Consider the following 18,944-nt stretch of genomic DNA (forward strand, 5'->3'; position numbering starts at 1 on the left):
CGTTCTGCTGGGGAGCTGCCAGAAACGTGCAGGACCCCTCAAGGCAAGCCTCTGTGCAGACCACTTGGCATGCCTGACACCTCACACATGCTCCTGGAGAGAAGCATTTGAGGAATGAGGGTGCAGAGCCAGCAAGAAAAGTGCAGTAGATGAGGCACTGCCTATTTTCCCCTCACCTCTCTCCTTCCTCCTCCTATAAAATGTCACAATGGCCTATTTCTCTGAATAAATCTCTGCAGAGGACTGAAGAACATCCTGCTTTGTAGGCACACATCCCAAAAAATGGACCTTCCTGCAATGCTACTAAATTAAAACCTAGAGATGTTGTGGCCATAACGTTCAGCTGACAGCACTCTAGAAAGCAGAAGGAGGAAAAGGAAGTGTCTTATAATTGTGAGATTTATTTTACAGCTTGTTATGTGTTTTCAGTGCAAAGCTTTCATGCTTTGTGTGTTGGCAGGAAGTTTGCTAGACAGCAGCGCTCAAATGGAGAGTCATCAAGCCAACAGCTGGCCCTGCTAGTAGCTTTTTTAGACTGCATTAGCGCCGACCATGCCTTTTAGATGAAGAGAGATCCTGGGGAGGACATAATAGGGCAACCTCACGTGATCAGCTCAGGGACTGTAGATGGGCTGTGAAGCTCTTCACCTCTTACTGGTTCCCATTTAGCTTGGTGACAGAAAGTCACTGCCACCTAATGGCTATTCCATGTCTCATAAGGAAGCTCTTTTGCTCCTTATCCCAGTTCACCACAAATTCAAGTCGAAGAGAACCGCCACTGCACGCACTGGCTGTGGTGCAGAACAGCCCCCAGTCCCTGCTCAGAGAGGGCTGAAGGAATGCCATGGAGACCTCCCAGGCATTTCTCTCTGCAGACACATTCCAGCTCCATCATGAAGAAACTATTTTAAGATATCCCTTCCTACTAAGGCACACAGCATTACTGAACCATGGGGGAGGGCTGCAGACACAGGCTGTTTTACTGGTTTGAGCTATCCAGGAATTGTAGGCTATTTCTGAAAAAAACAAAGAAAATGCACATGTATGCTCACTCTTTCTTTCCAGGGCAGTAGGATCCTTCAGTGAGGCAACTTCACTGTGAAACATCTCTTTTTTGATAATACCCACCTCACTTTGAGAAATAAACACAACATATGCCAGGAACAACTCTTAAGGAGCAAGAAATCCTATTCTGTATAATGATGGCACAAGATTACACCTTCCAAATATTTGCCCAGCTACTGACAGCCCAATAACCAATAGTTTGAATGAGAACACCCACATTCTGCTCTCATAAGGAGGAAAGTTAATTAACCTCCCCAAATGGCTTTTCCCTGACAAAGCAATTCTGTTGCCGGCAAAGTTAATTCAAGAATGGATTCTTACTGTCTCCAGAGACACCTGGACCAGAGATCCTCTCTCTCCTTGCTATCTCCACTCAGTTAAAAAAAAAAATACCTACATCAACATTTGCAGCAGTACCTTCTGTCGTACATAGGAAGATGACAAGATTTTCAACTGAGGCCACTAGTGCAGAAATCTGCAAGATGACTGACCCACTGCGTTCCTCTTACTACAATGACAACAACGTCGGAACCCACTGATGCCAGCCCTGAAACAAACAGCTTGTTGTGAGACACCTCCTGACTGACAGCAGGATCAACAGAAATTGATGCCAGAAATATAGGCAGTGTCAACCAAGACATGCAGGTGCTATGATGAGAGCCACGCTGGAAATGTCACAGAGTAGGCTGACTCGAGACTGGGGAGACAAATACTCAAGGAGGCAGAAGAATATCAGAGAAATGCAGCCCTCTACAGAATAACACTGCTGAGAAAGCAATAGGTAAGAAATGCCCCACTTGGGAAATGGCTCTGTGCCCTCCTCTGATCCTCAGTACAAGCAGAGGCAGGAACAGGAAGAAATGACCAAGTTTACGTGTACAAAGATGGTCAGAACCACTTCATGGAAGAGACAAGTACTGAAGAAAGCTCAAAGTTCCCCAAATGTTTCTGACACTAGACCTACAGACGTCCAGAGCCTTGGGGCTAACCATGGCTACCACTTGGCCTTGGCATCAGTACGTTGGCAATACCATCACAAGCAGGACGAGGGCAGCTAGCCCAGGAAAGGTCTCAGGAGAACAACCAAGTTACACGTATGGTCCAGCCACCAGTGGTGAGCTGAAGCAAGCACCGGTTTATCCCTGCTAAGGCAGTGGCAGCAATGGAAAAGGTAAGACTTCTTTCTTCTTCATTGCTGTTTAATAAGAGCTACGAGTGCCTTCAGGAAGGTGGTTCCTCATGTCTCCTGGCTGATGGAAAAAACAGAGATGCGTAAGTGATTAAACCAGCCCCAGGGACACACAGTGACGTTCCAGCTACTGCTTCCTGCCCTGTGGAAAGCAGCAAATACTTCCCTGATCTACTGACCATAAAAGGTGCTGAGATCTGACTAGCTGAGGACATTAGCATCAAAGTGGCGTGTGAGGAACAGAAAAATAGAGTAAGATTGAAGAGTTTTCCTTGGAGCTACGTGGGAACCTGGCTAAAAGCCCCCAGGGAACCCATTTCCTTTTTAATCTGCTTTGCATTTAATTGCTTCCTAATGACTATGTCCCTGTTTCACCCCAGCAGACTCAGGGACTGGTGCTGCCTCTGAGGCTTCCCATCTCCCATCTGAGCCTGTGGGTTCATTTAGAAGCCCTGGTTTGGAAGCTGGCTGGGAATCCACAGAGAGTTAAACATCATCATTTGCACTCGAGTAGCACCCATCAGTATGCTGAGTACCAGGAGGAACTACACAGAAGGGAGCCCTGCTCCACTCCCAGATGCAAGCCCGTCTCAGACACGCATGCAGCTGCGCTGACCCCCTCACCAGAAGAAGAGGCCCAGCAGCTGCACCCAGACCTGCTGGCACTACCCACAGCCCCAGGGACACCAAGGTCCTGCCTCACAGAATCCCCGTTCCAAACACAGCACCAAAAATGAAGCTGGAAATCAGTAAACAATTCACACACACATTTCAAAGCAAAGTCCAAACTCAGCATACGAAGAGGAGGTGCAGCTGGCTTCACTGGAGGAACAGCAAGCCAAACGAATACAATGAATGTCTGAAAGCACCAAAGATCTATCCAGGAGAGAGGCAAGTACAAGTAACACCTGAATAAGTATCCTTTACACACAACACATACTTGGGAGGGTCATTCACATCCTCTTGGTCCCATCCAGTGATTAACCTTCAGTACCAACTCCAACAGAACTTAAAAGTCACCCGCTTCTGAGCTGGTCCAACGCCAACAAACTCAGCTCCCACAAGCTGTTCAAAGAGCTGCAAGATGGTAAAAACTTGGTTGCCATCCACTCGGAGATGAGATAAAGGGTTTGGCGTGCAGTGCTCTAGGCCCAAAAAATCCTCTGCTGCCAAGCTGATGCTTTGCTAGCACAAGCACTGCAGCGACGTTGCTGAGGGACCCACGACTACTGCTAGTTTCAGGCTCAGTGGTGGCCTTCCAAAATACCTACCAACAGCAGGACAGGCCTCCAAAAGCCGAAGAGCTTGGTCAAATTATGCTATGCCTGAACTTACTTTCTTCTTTCTATCTCCAAGCTCTTTCTCCTTGATGCAGCCAGAGGCTAGTGCTGGCCATGCCACAGAGCCAGGGGCCGTGCCACACGCAGAGGCTGACTCAGCTGGTCCTGTCTGCCAAGCAGGGAGAGCACAGCGCTGTGCAGTGCCAGCAAACAGGGCCTGTCCTGGCTGCCTGGGGCACGAATTGACAAACCATCAAAGCCTGCATGACAGAGGTTAATGAAGCCACGGAGGCACATGGCAAAGGGTCAGGAGTTTGCAAGGGCTGCTACGAGCTGCTGCCAAGTAACAAGCTGTCCACAGCACTGATAACTCCATAACTTGGGTGTCGCTCAAGAAAGCCACAAAGCTTCTGCAAACCGGGTTTCAAAAGCAAGTGGCAGAGACATGGAAAGCAGAGCTCTGGACTCCCAACGTGTTTATCCCTATTTATGCCAGGGCATCAGCACCACTCACCTGGGATGAGGAGCTACAGCAGAACAGTTCAGTGTCTTTACACAGAAGCAGAGGATAAGAAAAAGCCCAGGAAACATCCTCTACAAACTGTCCCAAACGCTTTAAGACCACACTGGTGGTGTTGGTTTTCTGCCAGAGGAATACTGAAGTCAAGCGCTATTGATTTCTACCTCTGGACAAGGTCTGAATCAGCACGGCTGACACAGGCTTGGTACAATGCATGAAAAGGAGCTTATTGCTCAACCGTAAGCCAGGCCCATCGCTGCTTCCAGCTTTAGAGTCCCTCCAGTCTGAGAGCCCCTGGAGAGCATTACCCAATGCATTGCAGCCACACCAGTTGCCCAAATGCAACAAGTACTAAGAAGAAAAATAAGGCTAAAGATCTTATTTCAGAAATATACACAGACTTGTCTAATTCGGCACAACCTATATTTCCCAATCCAAAGAGCCCCTGAGCTGCACTAGCAGGGACACTGGCTACACCACGTACACTCAAGTAAAACTCAGTGTCACTCACAGCTCAGGGTATCGTAGGGCTGCAGGACAGAGCAAAAGGTGCAGCACAGGACTGAGAGGAGCAGCAGAGGTGCTTGTCTTACTTCTCACTAGAAATGCTTTTTCTATTCATGTTAATTAATCACATGAAAACACAACAGAACACAGTCTTATAGTGAGATCTACCTTTGTTTGCCCAATTACTTCTAATTTCTTTAACGATTTGCAAGCCTGATTCACACCCCTATGATTTTCCATCCAACACACTCCTTTTACTTCAATCTCTCAGCCCTCATGTTATGGCCATTATCCTACTTGGATAAGCAAGATAAGAAACCACTGCCAGATCCCTCTCAGCAGCTGACCTCCACACTACCAGTCTGGGCAGCAGGGATCTGGTAACAGGGTCTGAATGCATCTTACCTTATACACTAAGAACTTAAATTTCTAAAGGGCATAAGTGAGCACTGGTTGCACATGCCTATTCTCGACAAAGCAACTTCTCCATCAGGCAGTATAGGTCTTGCCAGATTTTATTCAATATGCTGCAGTTTGGCTCTGCTGTTATCAACAATTTAGAAGGCATATTGAATTATTAAGCTGACAGCTTGATAGTTTGCTTTACAGCAATGGCTTTAGCAACACATCTTTGCCTTGTGGAGTTTCCGAGGAACACAGTTCAGTGGTATCACCTACCTGTGATTTAAGGAAGTCATACTCCTGTGATCCGTATGGGACGCTCCGAAGGGAGGTGAGGTAGTCATAGGTGATAACTGCCGTCTGCAAATTAAACCAGAGAAGTTGAGCATGCTCTGCAGATATCTTGGATCAAAACAATAAATTCTGTTATGGAGAAATGTATGTAGCTTAGGCTCCAAAGACTAGACTCTACAGTGGAGTTTACACTAACAGACTCGTAAGAATTTAAACAAAAAAATACATTTCAATGACCATTTATAGAAAGCAATGCATTGATCTCATTGATATGCACCTCCTAAAAAAATCAGTGCCTGGCACTCCTATACTATCTTCCATATGAGAAGCTCAAAGATTTTTTGTAATCTCTGTAGGGCACCTTGAACTGTGGCTCCTGTGCTCAGCCAGACATCTGGCATTTCCACAATAAGGTCTGCTGCCAGTAAGGCAGATCATGAAGTCCTGTTTGTGCCCTACCAGTTATCCCACACTTCATCTTTACACCTCCTGCCTGCCTAACCACACCGGTGCACACGGAATTCAGTCTGGTTATATGGCTCAGCAGGGAACAGGGTGGCTGAAGAGAAGCTCACTGATTGGCACAAGCAGCAGTACTTGGGATCTTCAACTTCATGAAGGACTAGAGGGCAAAAGGGTCAGATACCCAATTACAAAAGGACAGTATGGGGATCCATCTAAAGCTTATTAGCTAAATATAGCCACAGACAATGGAATTAGATTCCTAAGAGTCCTAATGATTTCTGAAAATGGATCTTGGGTATTTCACAATTCCATCCTCTGCCTAAAGTTTCTCTCCACAGTTAGAAAGCCAGCAAATGGAACAACAGGATGGGTTAATAGCCCCCCTTTCACTGCAAACATGCCTAGGAAGGGCACAGATGAAGCACAAAGCATAGACAAGGGATCAGGAGAGCCAGGGAGAAGATAGGATTGAGTCTGGTTTGAAACAAAGTTACTGGAACAGACACAAGGGAAACAGTCACAAGAGCAGAGATGCTTCCACAAGGAAATCAACAAGGAATCAGTTAAAGATAGACACACTTGTTGCATCTGGAGCTTAGGTTTCTCACATTTCCTGTTTTCCAGATTGGAAACTGAGTACAACGTTATTTTTTTTCTTCTGGCTTTTCAGGCTCTCTTGCCCTTAATGATGAACTCAGGAGCTACACCGCTATGCAGACACACATTTGGAAGAAAAAATTTTCAAAGCATCTTTCCAACCTCAAAGAATAACTTTGAAGCGGAGGGATGTTCAAATCAGCCTGGCATGAATGCTTGAGTTGGTTCTTATTTTATCTCTGGCCCACGAGGGTAATTATCACCTCCAACTTGAAGAGAAGCAGCTAACAGATTGGCCTGTATTACAGAGGAAGAGGGAATTAATTTAGCATTTGCTAATTACATCATAATCTTAAACACTAAATTAGTATTATGATGATCCTGATAGGCAACCCTGACATTGCCAAATCCCTGCTAGTGTCTGAGATATATTCCAGCTACAGCACAGAACATTCCTTCCACGCACCCAAAACAACCAGGAGCCCCTCAAAGAAACATGGCAAACACACAACTGCTCCGCCAGGTTTCTTTACCAGAGCGCACACAGTGTCTGAAATGTGATGCCGTCCAGTCTACTGACTTGGTTCTTATACAAGAGTAGCACCATAATTTATGTTACAGTGCGAGGCTGGATCTCAGAGACATAAGAACACCTGTGAGATCAACCAGTCCCTCCCCCTACAAATGCCAGATTACTTCTTTAACAGATCCTGTACCCAGTCCAGCGATAAGCGTCCCAACGACTTGGGCTTCCACTTTGATTCCATTAACTCTCAACTCCTTACACACTCCCCACCACCCCTAAAGCTATCCTCAGATCTCACCAGACTGTGGCAAAATGTTCTCTCTGAATAGTTATTTATCCATATGTAAGCAAAAGCCAGTTCCCTGAACTGAGACTCGGGAAAGAAATTTTCTGCTAGGGAACTTCAAGTTTCGTCGGAAGTCTGCAAAGGACAACTGAACCAACACGCTCAAAATACAAGCGCACTCAAATCTTTCTAATCAAACTCAGGCGAAAACTGTCTGGAGTCTTGAAGTTCTAACCCAGGTTTCTTGACCTCCATATATTCTTTTTTCAAGTTTTGCTGTTGTTTTTTTCCTCCACACCGTAACTTATCTTACATTTTTGCACCTGATGCTGCTGAACTCAGTTCTTAAGAATTACAGCCCTTCAATTACAGCCTGCTTCTGTCTGAATATGGTCCAATGATAGAGTCAAGCATCCAGTTAAGAAGCCTGGCCAAGGCTAGACTGAAGGACAGACACGTTAGGTCCATGTAGACACCACCAGTATCTGAAGTTTGCTACAGAACCTCAGCTTTCATTTACAGAACAAGCAATCCCAAGAATCTGAACGCTTCTTAGAAATGAAGATGTCTAATTGCTCTACTGGCTTCAGCCTGCGTATGGCCCAGGAATAAGACCAGCTTGGGCTGCCAGTGCTCAGATGAGAGCTGACCCCTGCCTTTGCAGCTAGGAGCAGACCCCAAGGTGGGAAGGCAGAGATCACCGGTGCAGCAGGACTAAAGGATCTCTCAGGACCAACCTCACCATATGAAATCATATGTATTAAAGCTACAGAAATTTCAAAAAGAGACGGAAAATTCTTGTTTGAAAAACACACAGACACAGAGATACAAGCACATGCTGCCATCAGAGCATTGGCAGCACTTCTGGCTCGTAGCCATGGGTGCAGAACCCTCGAAGGCATTCGAGAGCAGGGCCAGCAAAGTGCTTTTCAGCCCATGACTTATGACTTCCCTGAAGGCAGGGGACATTAAAGTCAAGCACATCTTTAGATTCGCTGGCATCTAAAGCAAAGGAATATCAGGAACACTGTCTAACCGTGAGGAAGGACTTCTGTACTGTGTGGGTGACAGAGCACTGGCACAGACTGCCCAGAGAGGCTGCGGGGTCTCCCTCCTTGGAGATCCTCAAAAGCCAGCTGGAGACGGGCCTGGACAACCTGCTCTGGGTGGTCCTGCTGGAGCAGGGGGTTGGACCAGGTGACCTCCAGAGGTACTCAGCCATTCTGTGACGAAAATCTTCTTTCCCCTACTTCCTGTTCATTGGGAAAATGCTCTCTCGCCATCACTCAAAACACAGACCAACTGCACAGCCTCATCGCTGCACATTTCTCACTCTTTTTTGCCTTAAACAGGAAACAGACACAAAGAACACCGATTTCAAGTAAGATCAAGAAACACTGATCAAGCAGGCAGAACTCATGGGCAGACTGGGCAGCCCAAACACCCTGGATAACAGACTCGTCTCAAGCTGCAATAATCTCTTCCCTCTCTGTGCCCAGGTTCACGTGCAGTAAAAGAGAGAGAGCTGCTCCCTGCCACCAGGCAGTGCTGCCTTAGAGTTAGTGACAGAGCACAAAATTTAACGCTTGTTTTAAGAAGGAAAGACTAAAGTTCATATTTCTGCCCTCGCTCTTTTCAAAATAATCATTCTTTTTTCACAACAGTTCATTGCGCAGCCTGCGCATATAAATGGCATGGCATGCGAGCCAACCAGCAGAGCTTGTTTCATATTGCATCTGCCCTCAGGAGCTAACCGCCTGTAAAACTCATTAATTAAGTGCTTAAAAGTCATAGAACACGCAGACAGACAGAGGCTTAGCACTGGGGGTCTGTAAATGATGGAGATCGTGGCCTGAAGTGACAGGTGCATAATGCAAGTGAGGTGCAGGTAGACTGATATCCCCTCCTGAGCCTCTGCTCTCCTTGTTCCTGGCTGCTCATGGGTTCATCAGTGAATGCCCCCCAGGAGAAGGCAACAGCCTGGCTGGCAGTCTCCGTCCTCAGGTTTTCTGAGGCTGTGATCAACACAAGGACGAAATAGCAGTGATGCAAGGGTGAAACAGCAGTGACGCTAGGAAGGTTTATTAGGACGCCTTTATTAAGGACACAAGGATTTATTTTCTGGATCTGGAAGCCAATGCAATCTCAGGAGCATATCATCTCCCACCCTCACCTTACATTTACTTTGAGAATGATCTTCAAAGCACCTGCCCTTCTCTACCCAAATTTCTTATAACGAGGGTCTCAGGGCAACGGCTGCCGTAGCACACCAATATGACCACCTCAATCCTTTAAACAAAATGCTCCATTGTAAAAAACTGCATGTGCAAATTACAAATCAAGACAAGGCAGTTTGAACTACATCACTCTTAAAGGCAGCAGGAGACCCCACCCTCATAACTGACCTTGAAGAGTGGCTGATGGAGATGTGGGCCCAAAGTGAGCCCTTCTTCTGAAGGCCCCACCCAATCCACAGAGACAGAAACAGTTCTCTGCGGCCCAGTATCTCTATTTGGTTCTTCCCAAAATGAGCAAATGACAGCTTTATTCCTTCTATGCTTTCACCTCTTTTCTCCTCACTGTGTCAACAACCTGAGGAGCTCCCTACTGACCTTCTGACTCCTGGAGACGACTGCTAAATGGACAAGGAGAGAGGGACCGCATGGAATCCCAAGTTTTTATGAACTCCAATTCCCTTACCCAGCTAGCAATCTTCCTGTACTTTACTTGTATGACACTTACTGTGGCAATGGCTCGGCCCACACGAACCACTCCAAAATCATTGGGATCCAGGAACTTGTTGCCATACAGATAGATGCCAGAAGTGGCTGCTGCCAGTGAGGCAAGTTTCAAGACCCTTCGTGCCATGACTGATGAACCCTGCCAAGAAACAAAAAAGCAACATCTGAGAATGACGTAGAGAAGCCCCCTACAGGGACCTTACAGCTCAAGTTTTAATCTCTCCTTTTCTAATTATGCATTGCTAGCACTGCTCCCAGCCAAGAGGTCATGCAGCAACCAAACACAAGCTATTCTGCTCTGACTCCATCGTTATTTCTAAATCAACAGTGTCTACAGGCCGCAAATCCAGAAGTAACTCACTGCACTAGACCTTGCATAACCACCAACTCAACATTTGTTCATGGTCCCAACGGTTTTACAAGGAGAAACAACAGGTGGTCGGAGAGAAGGGAGCATGTGCTCACCAGAAGTCAATTCAGATCACAGGAACAGGCTGCCCCTTCACTGCACATGTTTTGAAGGTATAGGCAGATTATAAGGGGATACTAGAAGACTTTTTAAAAAAGTGGGGTTTAAAGAAAGCTCTTTCAACACTCAGAGAGCCCAAAACTGATGAGAAACTCTGTCAGACTGGTTGCAAAAGCTCCTCAGCACTGCCGAGCACTGGGGAGAACTGACGATGCATCCCTGGAAGCCCTGCACGGGCTCCAGGGGTCAGTGGCAGACAGCCACACACAGGGCAGAGGAGGGGACCTGATGGGGGTGGCTGAACAAGACTCACTTTCTCATCATCACCATCCCATCCCCATCCAGGGACTGCTCTGCCAGGACAGATGCCTGCGGATCTCAACCACCCAGTCCCGGCTGTTTCACAGGCCTGGCGTAAGCCCGAGGTGCGTCACTCCTCTCCTCGCTCACCCCTTCCCTGGAAGATGAGGGTGTGAAAAAAAATGTGTTAACCACACTAACAACTTTGGAGCACTTGTACTCATTCCTTGGAGTGAACATCTAATTCATTAAACATATGACATAGATTTAGTGACTCTTTATGTCACTTTAGAAGATTCAAACCTGAAAAAGATGACCAGCTAGCTGTATTTCTCTTGATTTTCCCTTAGGCAGGTATTAGACAGAAAACATGATCAACCAGTCTTTCTGTTTACACCACGGATCAAGCAACACAGGTCACCTGCTCTGCAAGCTCTCCAGAGCATCCATGACAGTGTGGGCTTTTTACCCCATCGAGATGGAGTCCACTCATTCTCCTACAGTTAGACTTGATCAAGAAAGTTTCCTACTTCTTACTGTGACCCCGTAGTGGGGTCGGTTTGGCTTGTGCCTTCTCTCTTGGAAGCCTTGTAACCAAAAAAACACATACAGTGACATAGGTCAAGCCTTTCAGAAACAGTTCACAAGAACACAATCAGCAAAACAGGCTAATATAACACCAGACACCCTGTACATGAACCTTACCTAAACTTCATTATTTCTGTTTATTTCCTTACAAGCTCTAGGACAGAAAAGCCACAACACAGCCTGTCAGCGCCAGTCAAAGCTGCCTGCAGCACCCCAGCTCTTTCTCACGTGGGAAGGGGAAGCTGGCTGAGCAGCACTCCTCTGAACTATGAGGAAACGCAGAGAAAATACACCTGGACCTCCAGCTGCAGCCAATTAAACATCCTCCTCCCCTGCTTCACGGCGCGCTAGGAAGCTGGGGGCTCCTTCCTGGGGGATCTCTTGCATCCCTTAGCACCTTCAAAAGACATTTTCCCCCATGGGTTTTAATTAAAGCATTTCTGCTCCTTGCAGGATTGTGTAAAATCTCATTCACTGGATGGTGAAAGGCCCAAACAGAGCCCTTTTTTTTTTTTTTAATATATCAGATATATTATATTAATATATAAAATATGTGCTCATCAACAAGCACGAGGAGCGCTTGGGGCGACAAATGCACGGGGACAGCACCCGAGCTCGCCACCAGCAGAGCTCCCACGTCGCAAGGCTCACGCTCACGTGCTGCGGCAACAAAAAACACAGTAAAATAAACGAACCCCTTCCAGCTACGACAGAGATGCAGAGCTGCCAGAAACCGGCTGCACCTCGAAGGAGCCCCCTGCACGCGGGCAGCCCGCGGTGACACCCGGGGGCACCCCAGCGGCCGCCCCCCCCTCATTAACAGCCGCACTAATTAACCCCCCCCCCCCGCGGGGTGCCCGCACTCACCGCCCCGCCGCAGCCCCGCAGCAGCCCCCGCGCGTGGTACGGCCCTGCCCCGCGAGGCACGCTGGGAAATGTAGTCTGCGGGCGGGGCCGCCATCACAGCGCCCGCGGCCCGGCCCCGTGCGCGGGCTGTGGGCGTAGGGGATGGAAGGGCTGGGGGCGACAAGGGGAGCGGTCGCGGAGCCGAGAAGTAATGATAATAAAAAGCTTTCCCTTTTAGGTCCTTGCTGGAAGAAATGGAACTGATAATAAATGTTATTTTCGAGGCGCTATGCAAAACCAACAATCACAGAATCATCCAGGTTGGAAGGGTCCTCCAAGATCACCGAGTCCAACCTCTGACCTAACACTAACACGTCCTCCACTAACCCACGTCACTAAGCGCTACATCTAAACGTCTTTTAAGCCTCTCCACCACAGCCTTCCTGCAATAAAGGTGGGGATAAAAGGCCTGAGAGACAGGTGAACAAAACCACGGCCACTTCTGCCGTGCCTGGGAGAGGAGGCACAGAGCAGAGAATGCAAAACGTTGCTGAATTATCATAAATACACATTATTTCTGATAAAGCATTCGTATTCCCTGAAACCAACACCTAGCTTGGTAGTCACCCCTGTGAAACTCAGCATTTCTGAATCGCGGAATGGCCAAGGTTGGAAGACCCAAAGACCTCTGAAGATCACCTAGTCACCCCCCTGCCAAGCAGGATCACCTGGAGCACGTTGTGCAGGACGGCATCCAGGTGGGGTTTGAGCATCTCCAGAGAAGGAGACTCCACAACCACCCTGGGCAACCTGTGCCAGCGCTCCATCACCCTGATACAACTTTTCTCCCATTGCAAGAAGAAGGAAACTATGTTGTTTCCCAGTCAGTGTCTTTCTGCTAAGAAAACCTGCAATTCAGTAACGCCTGGGAATCCCTGGCGGCAAATTGGAAATATTTCGGATGGGGTTTGAGAAGGATACTGCTACCACAATTAATCCAAGCAAAAACACTTTAAAAGGATGCCAGCAACCAAAACCGCAAGGAGACCAAACAGGTAATCAATAATTCTTGGAGAGTTACTGTTTCTAACAGCATTCTGGAAACACTGAAACAGCGTCAGGAAACAATCTCCATACTGTGTTTCCACTCATATTTGCATGGATACAGTTGCACACAAAAAGGCAGAGACAGGGAAAAAAGGGGATTTAGGAATACTCAGATTATGAAACAAATGGTCTCAGTGAGGCATGTTTACTGGTAAACATTCTCTCTTAAGATACAAAGCATCTACAACTCACCAAGGGCAGAGCTCAGGGTGATTACCCCGCCAACACACTGAGGATAAAACAAGCTTAGACATACGGGAAGAAGATCTCTTCCTGTCTTCTTGAACCTGTGGAAGTTCTGCTATAGATTTTGGTGTTCGTAAATTCACGACCTCCATGGCTGAGGCTGAAACTGGGCCTAAGAGTGGAGTACCCATCTAAAGCTACCATGCTACTGCATAGAAAAATCTGAATCAGAGGCCGTGTGCCCAGCACTATCCCTGATTCCTGATCACAGCTTGCTGGTTCAACCCAGGCTGCCCAGCCTTTGAACCCCCTGCTTTAACTGCTAGGTCACAGGCACTGGCAATGTTCCCAGCCAAGGGAGCGGGTCAGCAGCTGACTTTGTTGGCCTCTCCTGGAAAAACTGTGTGAGGTTGCTTCAGAGTAATACTGCTCCTTGCAGCTCCGTTAAACAGGCTGATGCTGGGCCTGCTGGGGACAAAAAAAAAAAAAAAAAAAGGCTTTTGTAGTATAACAATGCCATGTGCCCAAGTGCAGTGGGCAATTATGAAAGCAAAGCTAAATCTTTCTATAATTAGAACAAGCACCTAGTTAGAGTGATCAGAGCTCTTTTGTGTGAGCCTCCACGGGGGTGCACAAGAAAGAGCTTGGCTCAAAAGAAAGATGCTGGCTTGATTTCCACTTCTCTTTCAACTGGTGAATAAATTAAATCTCAGATTACCCCAATTTGCTGTGAAAGACGAAACACGAAAAGCGTTTCCCTTTCGTTTTTAAGGCATTTGCATCCCAGGTGCGCATCTCATGAAGCACTAAAACAAACCCAAAGCCTCAGGCCTCCCTGTCCCAAGCAGTCAGACTACTTGAACGGAGAACCAGCCTTCGCTACTGAGAAACCACCTCTTTTTTAGGTTTCCTTTGATGAAAAATATGAAACGATATCTGGGAGGTCTCACTGACACCAGACATTCCTAATGTATGGTTGAGAGGAAGAGACCAAAGCAGCCCCAGAAAACAGGGGACCCTATGATTTTGTGTATCCAGAGAACAAGTTTAACCAGAAGATGTGAAAAGGTATAGGGAGAAATTGCTACCAGCAGAGTGAGAAGAGCATGACCTGGCAGGCCCTTCTTCACTTTTCTGATCTGTCCTGCCCTTCTGTGGATGGGTACCAGTACAAATATTGAGGCAGATGCATCTTCTGCACCTATAAACTAGCTCAGCTCTAAGAGTCTGTGCACCAGTGCCAATTCACACGTGCTGAAGATCTGGCTAGCGGAATCTCTGCTGCTAGACATCTCTAATTCTGAAATATTTTCTGATTCTTTTCTGATTGGTTCAGGCCACCAGAAGAAATACTCCAAACGCCTCTGTATAAGGCTTGATAGTTGCACAAATCAACACGAAAAACTTACCTAGGGCTGATTGCAGAACATAACACAGCGTACACCCACAGCTCTCCCGCTGGGCCAAACCCTCCCACATTCTTGGTCCAATTTTATACGGACATTGACAGATTTTGCCTTTGTATCAGCAATGGAAAGCCCAGAGCTGACTCTAGGAGCCATCCAACTTTAGATTAGGGTCGTCTTACAGATCATATTGTACACGGCCAGTATTTGGATAAGACATCTCTGGAGAAAAAAATGCCCATTGCCCCAGGTCAGTCAGTACATGCAATCACTAATGAAAATTGCCTGAATGGGATAACACAAAGTGATGTGCTGCTCAGAGAGCCGCACTTTATGTGAGCCTCAAAATCCACTTCCACTAGTTGTTTTGTTCCTTCCTGCAAGAGTCACGGCCTTTGCTCGGCACCGTTGTTCAGTATCACTTTAGACAATTGTACTCTACCTCCATCTCTCATAATTTCTGTTAGCAAAAAAATAAATAAATATTCCCTTCACTTTGTTTTCTAAAGTAGTTGGTGGCTAAAGGATATTGCGCTTCCTCTCGCAAGCTGTTGGGAACTTTCAGTGGGCCACCACAACCTCTGTCAACAGAGGATGTTCATCAGCTGGGAGGGGAATGCTTCCAAAACAAAGTTCACAAAGCACCTTGGAAACAGCAAGGTGTTACAGAAGTGTACGAGATGATTTTTGCATATCTGCAAAATTTTACTTCTCTACTAACTAGAAAGAATAACAGAATTTAAGCCATTCTCCCTTTAAGTCATTCCAGATAATGCAGATGTGGCTTGAACTTAAAAATTATTACAAAAGCACTAATCTAATAGACCTTCTGATCTTTTTCCCCTAGCTATAATTATTCCTTCTGAATGCTGCCTGTAACCCCTAAGGGAACGTGAAGTGCAGGGGTTGCTGATGTGGCTGAACCTTTCCATCTAGGTAAATCTCTTCTTTTTCCACTGTTTAGCATCTTACCTGTGGCATAATTTATCCCTTGAGTTAAGAAGTGTCGTCTGTTTTGATCATTTTTATCCCACAATGTGCAGTGACTGTTAGGCATACAGATATCTGATATTAGCAATAGCTTACTCCATTACTTTGTATTGTCATCTTCATTTGTTACAAGATATTTCATGAGCCATTTAGTTCTGCATTTGCAAATGTGAAAAGTGCTGAAGTAGATAAAAAAGGTGCAGAGGATTTAACAGCCTAAATCCACCCCAAAAGACTCCTCAGAAGTATGCATTATAAGAAGTGTTCTCAAAACCAGCTGTGGTATTCAAATCAAATTAAAGACGTCCCCACTGGCAGCCACGCTAAGGATGAAGTACTCTGCAGGGCCTGAACTCCTTACTCACCATACAGAAGATCATTTTGGTGTATGTGTGAAAAGTAATGTGTACAGACACCTGGTAGCATGACTGTCCAGACATGTTAAGCAAAAAAGATCATTTTAAAAACAGAAACGAACTCATCTTTCTTTCTTAAAGGCAGATATACACTTAGGAAAAATGGGTTTAAGGATCTCAGAACCATTCCCTGCCTAATGTTTCGTCTTATCAAAGCGTAAACTGCCAGAGCTGGCATCTTTGAACCAAGTCTGGTTCAGGAAAGGTCCACAACTCCCAGATACATGAAGATGCATGGAGATGATCAGCTCACAAAACTGGAAGAGAATATGAACTTTTCTTGCCTGATGCTGTATATGTTGTGGGGTATTATGTTTCACCTGGCTACTCATGTACGGGCCCCCCAAGAGCCCAGGCTTGCCTAAAGGAGATCTTGTAATAATGACAGCATCTCCTCCCGAGAGACTTTCAGCTTCGACTCTGCAATAACAAGGAATGGAGAAGTAAGCACTTTCCACAGTTTTCCAACGGTTAATCATTCTCGTCATTAAATATTTCCGCCTAATTTCCCATTTGAATTTCTCTATTTTCAACTTCCAGTCACCGGTCCTTATTATACTTTCCGCTAGGAGATTGGAGAACACTTTCAGATCTTGCTTCCCTAACTTGTAAAGGCGTACACACATGATGACCAAATCTCCTATCTTTTTGTAATGAGTAAAACACACTAAATGTTTCAATTTGCTCACTCAGGTTATTTCTCCTTGTAACGTAATTGAAAATAAGAACAGATAAATGGCGTTCACCCCATTTGAATTTAATAATTAACACTTACCTCTTAAAAGTTCACCGCAGAACAAGTCTACTTTTTTATACACTTTCAGTTAACATTAGCCTTACCTATCTTTGTAGTCTCCTAACCCTCTTCAATCTTCCAATATTGTTTTAAAAATTGGAACACCAGGATAACAGAGCCCCTCTAGAGTTCACCATGTCCCTACTTACATCCATGGACTGCATTAGGCTTTTTGTTACTTTATAGCACAACAAATTCATGTTAAGCTGCTGCTCTCTCTCCACCCTCCCAGATCCTTGTCAGATTAACTTTTTCCAGGATAGCACGGTCTGTACTTAGCCCCCCATTTCATACTTCCATATGTAAAAGCTTGCATGATGTGGTATTAAAACACATTTTCTTTAAACGGATTCCACTTACCAAGTAATCTAGTAATCTGTCTGACTCTCTTCTCAGTATTACTGAACGTTCTGCCGTTCTTTCTGAGAGCTGTACATTTTCTGGATAATGATTTCATATTGATTGCCAGCTGATGAAAATGGTGACTAGCAGAAGTCCCAGTGTCCCTTCGTCTGTAACTTCCTCAGAAATACCCTTACTCAGTGTTGACCCCCATTGATGATTCCCTCACTTGTTGATATGCCAGCCAATTCAGCACCCATTTAGCACACGTCTTTGTGTGCTGCACAGTGCTACTTCCTTAATCAAAGTGTCAAGAGAAGCAGAAGAAAGAAGTAATGGAAGGTGTACCAGGTCAGGTTCAGGGACAAACCGTGTGAATAATTCATTTTCTTGGTTTGGTGGCTAACCTAACATAAAAAAAAAATTGTTTTCTCATTTCAAGAAGAAAAAGGGAAACAAACACACACTGTTTTAAATGGAATAAAAGGTATTAGATCTGAAATTAAACATTAAACATTATGGTTTTAAGAATTTACCCACTTGCAAAAAATTAAGCACATTCAGGCTAATCTTGGCCAACAAACATTGCTTTAAAGCAAAGTCTGAATGTTTCATTTTGAAAATGTTGAAAAATATTCACACTTTGTAAACTCTCCACATTTTTTGAGTTCAGAACTTTCCAAAAAAAATCTCAGTAAACATTTTTGACCAGTTAAACCACTTATGTAAGCACTTGCTAGTTTTGATACATGATAGGTAATGCAGGGTAGGGAAAAGAAGTTATTCACAGCTGGATTAGCAGCACGTGCCTAAAATGTAGATGTAGATGTGTTTACCAGGCCATATGGTTTTGAATAAGCTTGTACAGCTCCTTCGTACCATATGGTCCACTCTACCCAGAGTGCTAAGAGCCTTACGTATTCACAAACTCTAAGTTAGCCAACGTGCACATCAAAATTAAATCACAGAAACAGGTTCAAGGGGAAGAAAATTAAGTATTAAAAAGAACTGGTGTTGCTCATAGCCAAGACACGTATAAACATCCGCAAACCCCAACAGCCTGCTGTCTGCATGGAGAAAGGACAAGCAGTGAGACTGAGGAAAGGGATGGAGCACCTCCCTGGTGCGGGAGCAACTTGCTCGCGGACAGCTGTACCTTTTAAACAACAGTTTTATATTGCATCTGTCTTACAGAGCACGTTGGAAAGTAGATCACAGAGTTGTGTATTTACCACACAGCATTAAGTAACGGCTCACAGCAAAGAAGGAAGTAGGAATGCAAAAGCAGGAGGGAAAAAAGATAGTTCTTCAACTGCAGCTAGTGTAACAGCTGCAGACAGAGACAGTGCCAACTTCCAACGGCGAGAACAAGTTCCTGAACCAGGAGGCAACACGGCCAGGTACGACGACAATTCCAATGCGGAACAGCTGACAGAAAAGGGTAGGAGGGGTGACAGAGGAGTTTCGCTCGTGGCAACTGTTGATAAACGATTTACGTCAAAGCTTGGTATCTGAAGCTTTGCCTAGAGCTCTCACGAGAGGCCGGTCGCGTTTGTGTCACCACAACCCATTCCCGGCGGGGACGCGGAGAGCTCGTGCACAGGACCCCGGCAGGACCGTCCTTAC

General features: G+C 45.8%; 1 protein-coding gene across 4 annotated transcripts in view; it reads right to left on the minus strand.

Moving 5' to 3' along the window:
- The window catches only part of ADCK1 (aarF domain containing kinase 1), an 88,354-nt gene that overhangs the window by 68,333 nt on the left and 1,077 nt on the right, over positions 1-18,944 (minus strand). For 2 of the 4 annotated variants that reach the window (XM_040559131.1, XM_040559134.1), the window contains exons 2-3: positions 9,874-10,011; positions 5,240-5,323 (exon numbers count right to left, since the gene is read on the minus strand). In XM_040559131.1, coding sequence (XP_040415065.1) covers positions 5,240-5,323; positions 9,874-10,011 — 222 coding nt within the window. Of the gene's footprint in view, positions 1-5,239; positions 5,324-9,873; positions 10,012-10,654; positions 10,799-12,096; positions 12,143-18,944 lie in introns of those variants that run through there. The other 2 variants (XM_040559133.1, XM_040559132.1) reach the window with 2 other exon arrangements.

The sequence above is a fragment of the Cygnus olor genome, chromosome 5, assembly GCF_009769625.2.
Source record: "Cygnus olor isolate bCygOlo1 chromosome 5, bCygOlo1.pri.v2, whole genome shotgun sequence".
In the NCBI taxonomy this organism is placed as follows: Eukaryota; Metazoa; Chordata; class Aves; order Anseriformes; family Anatidae; genus Cygnus; species Cygnus olor.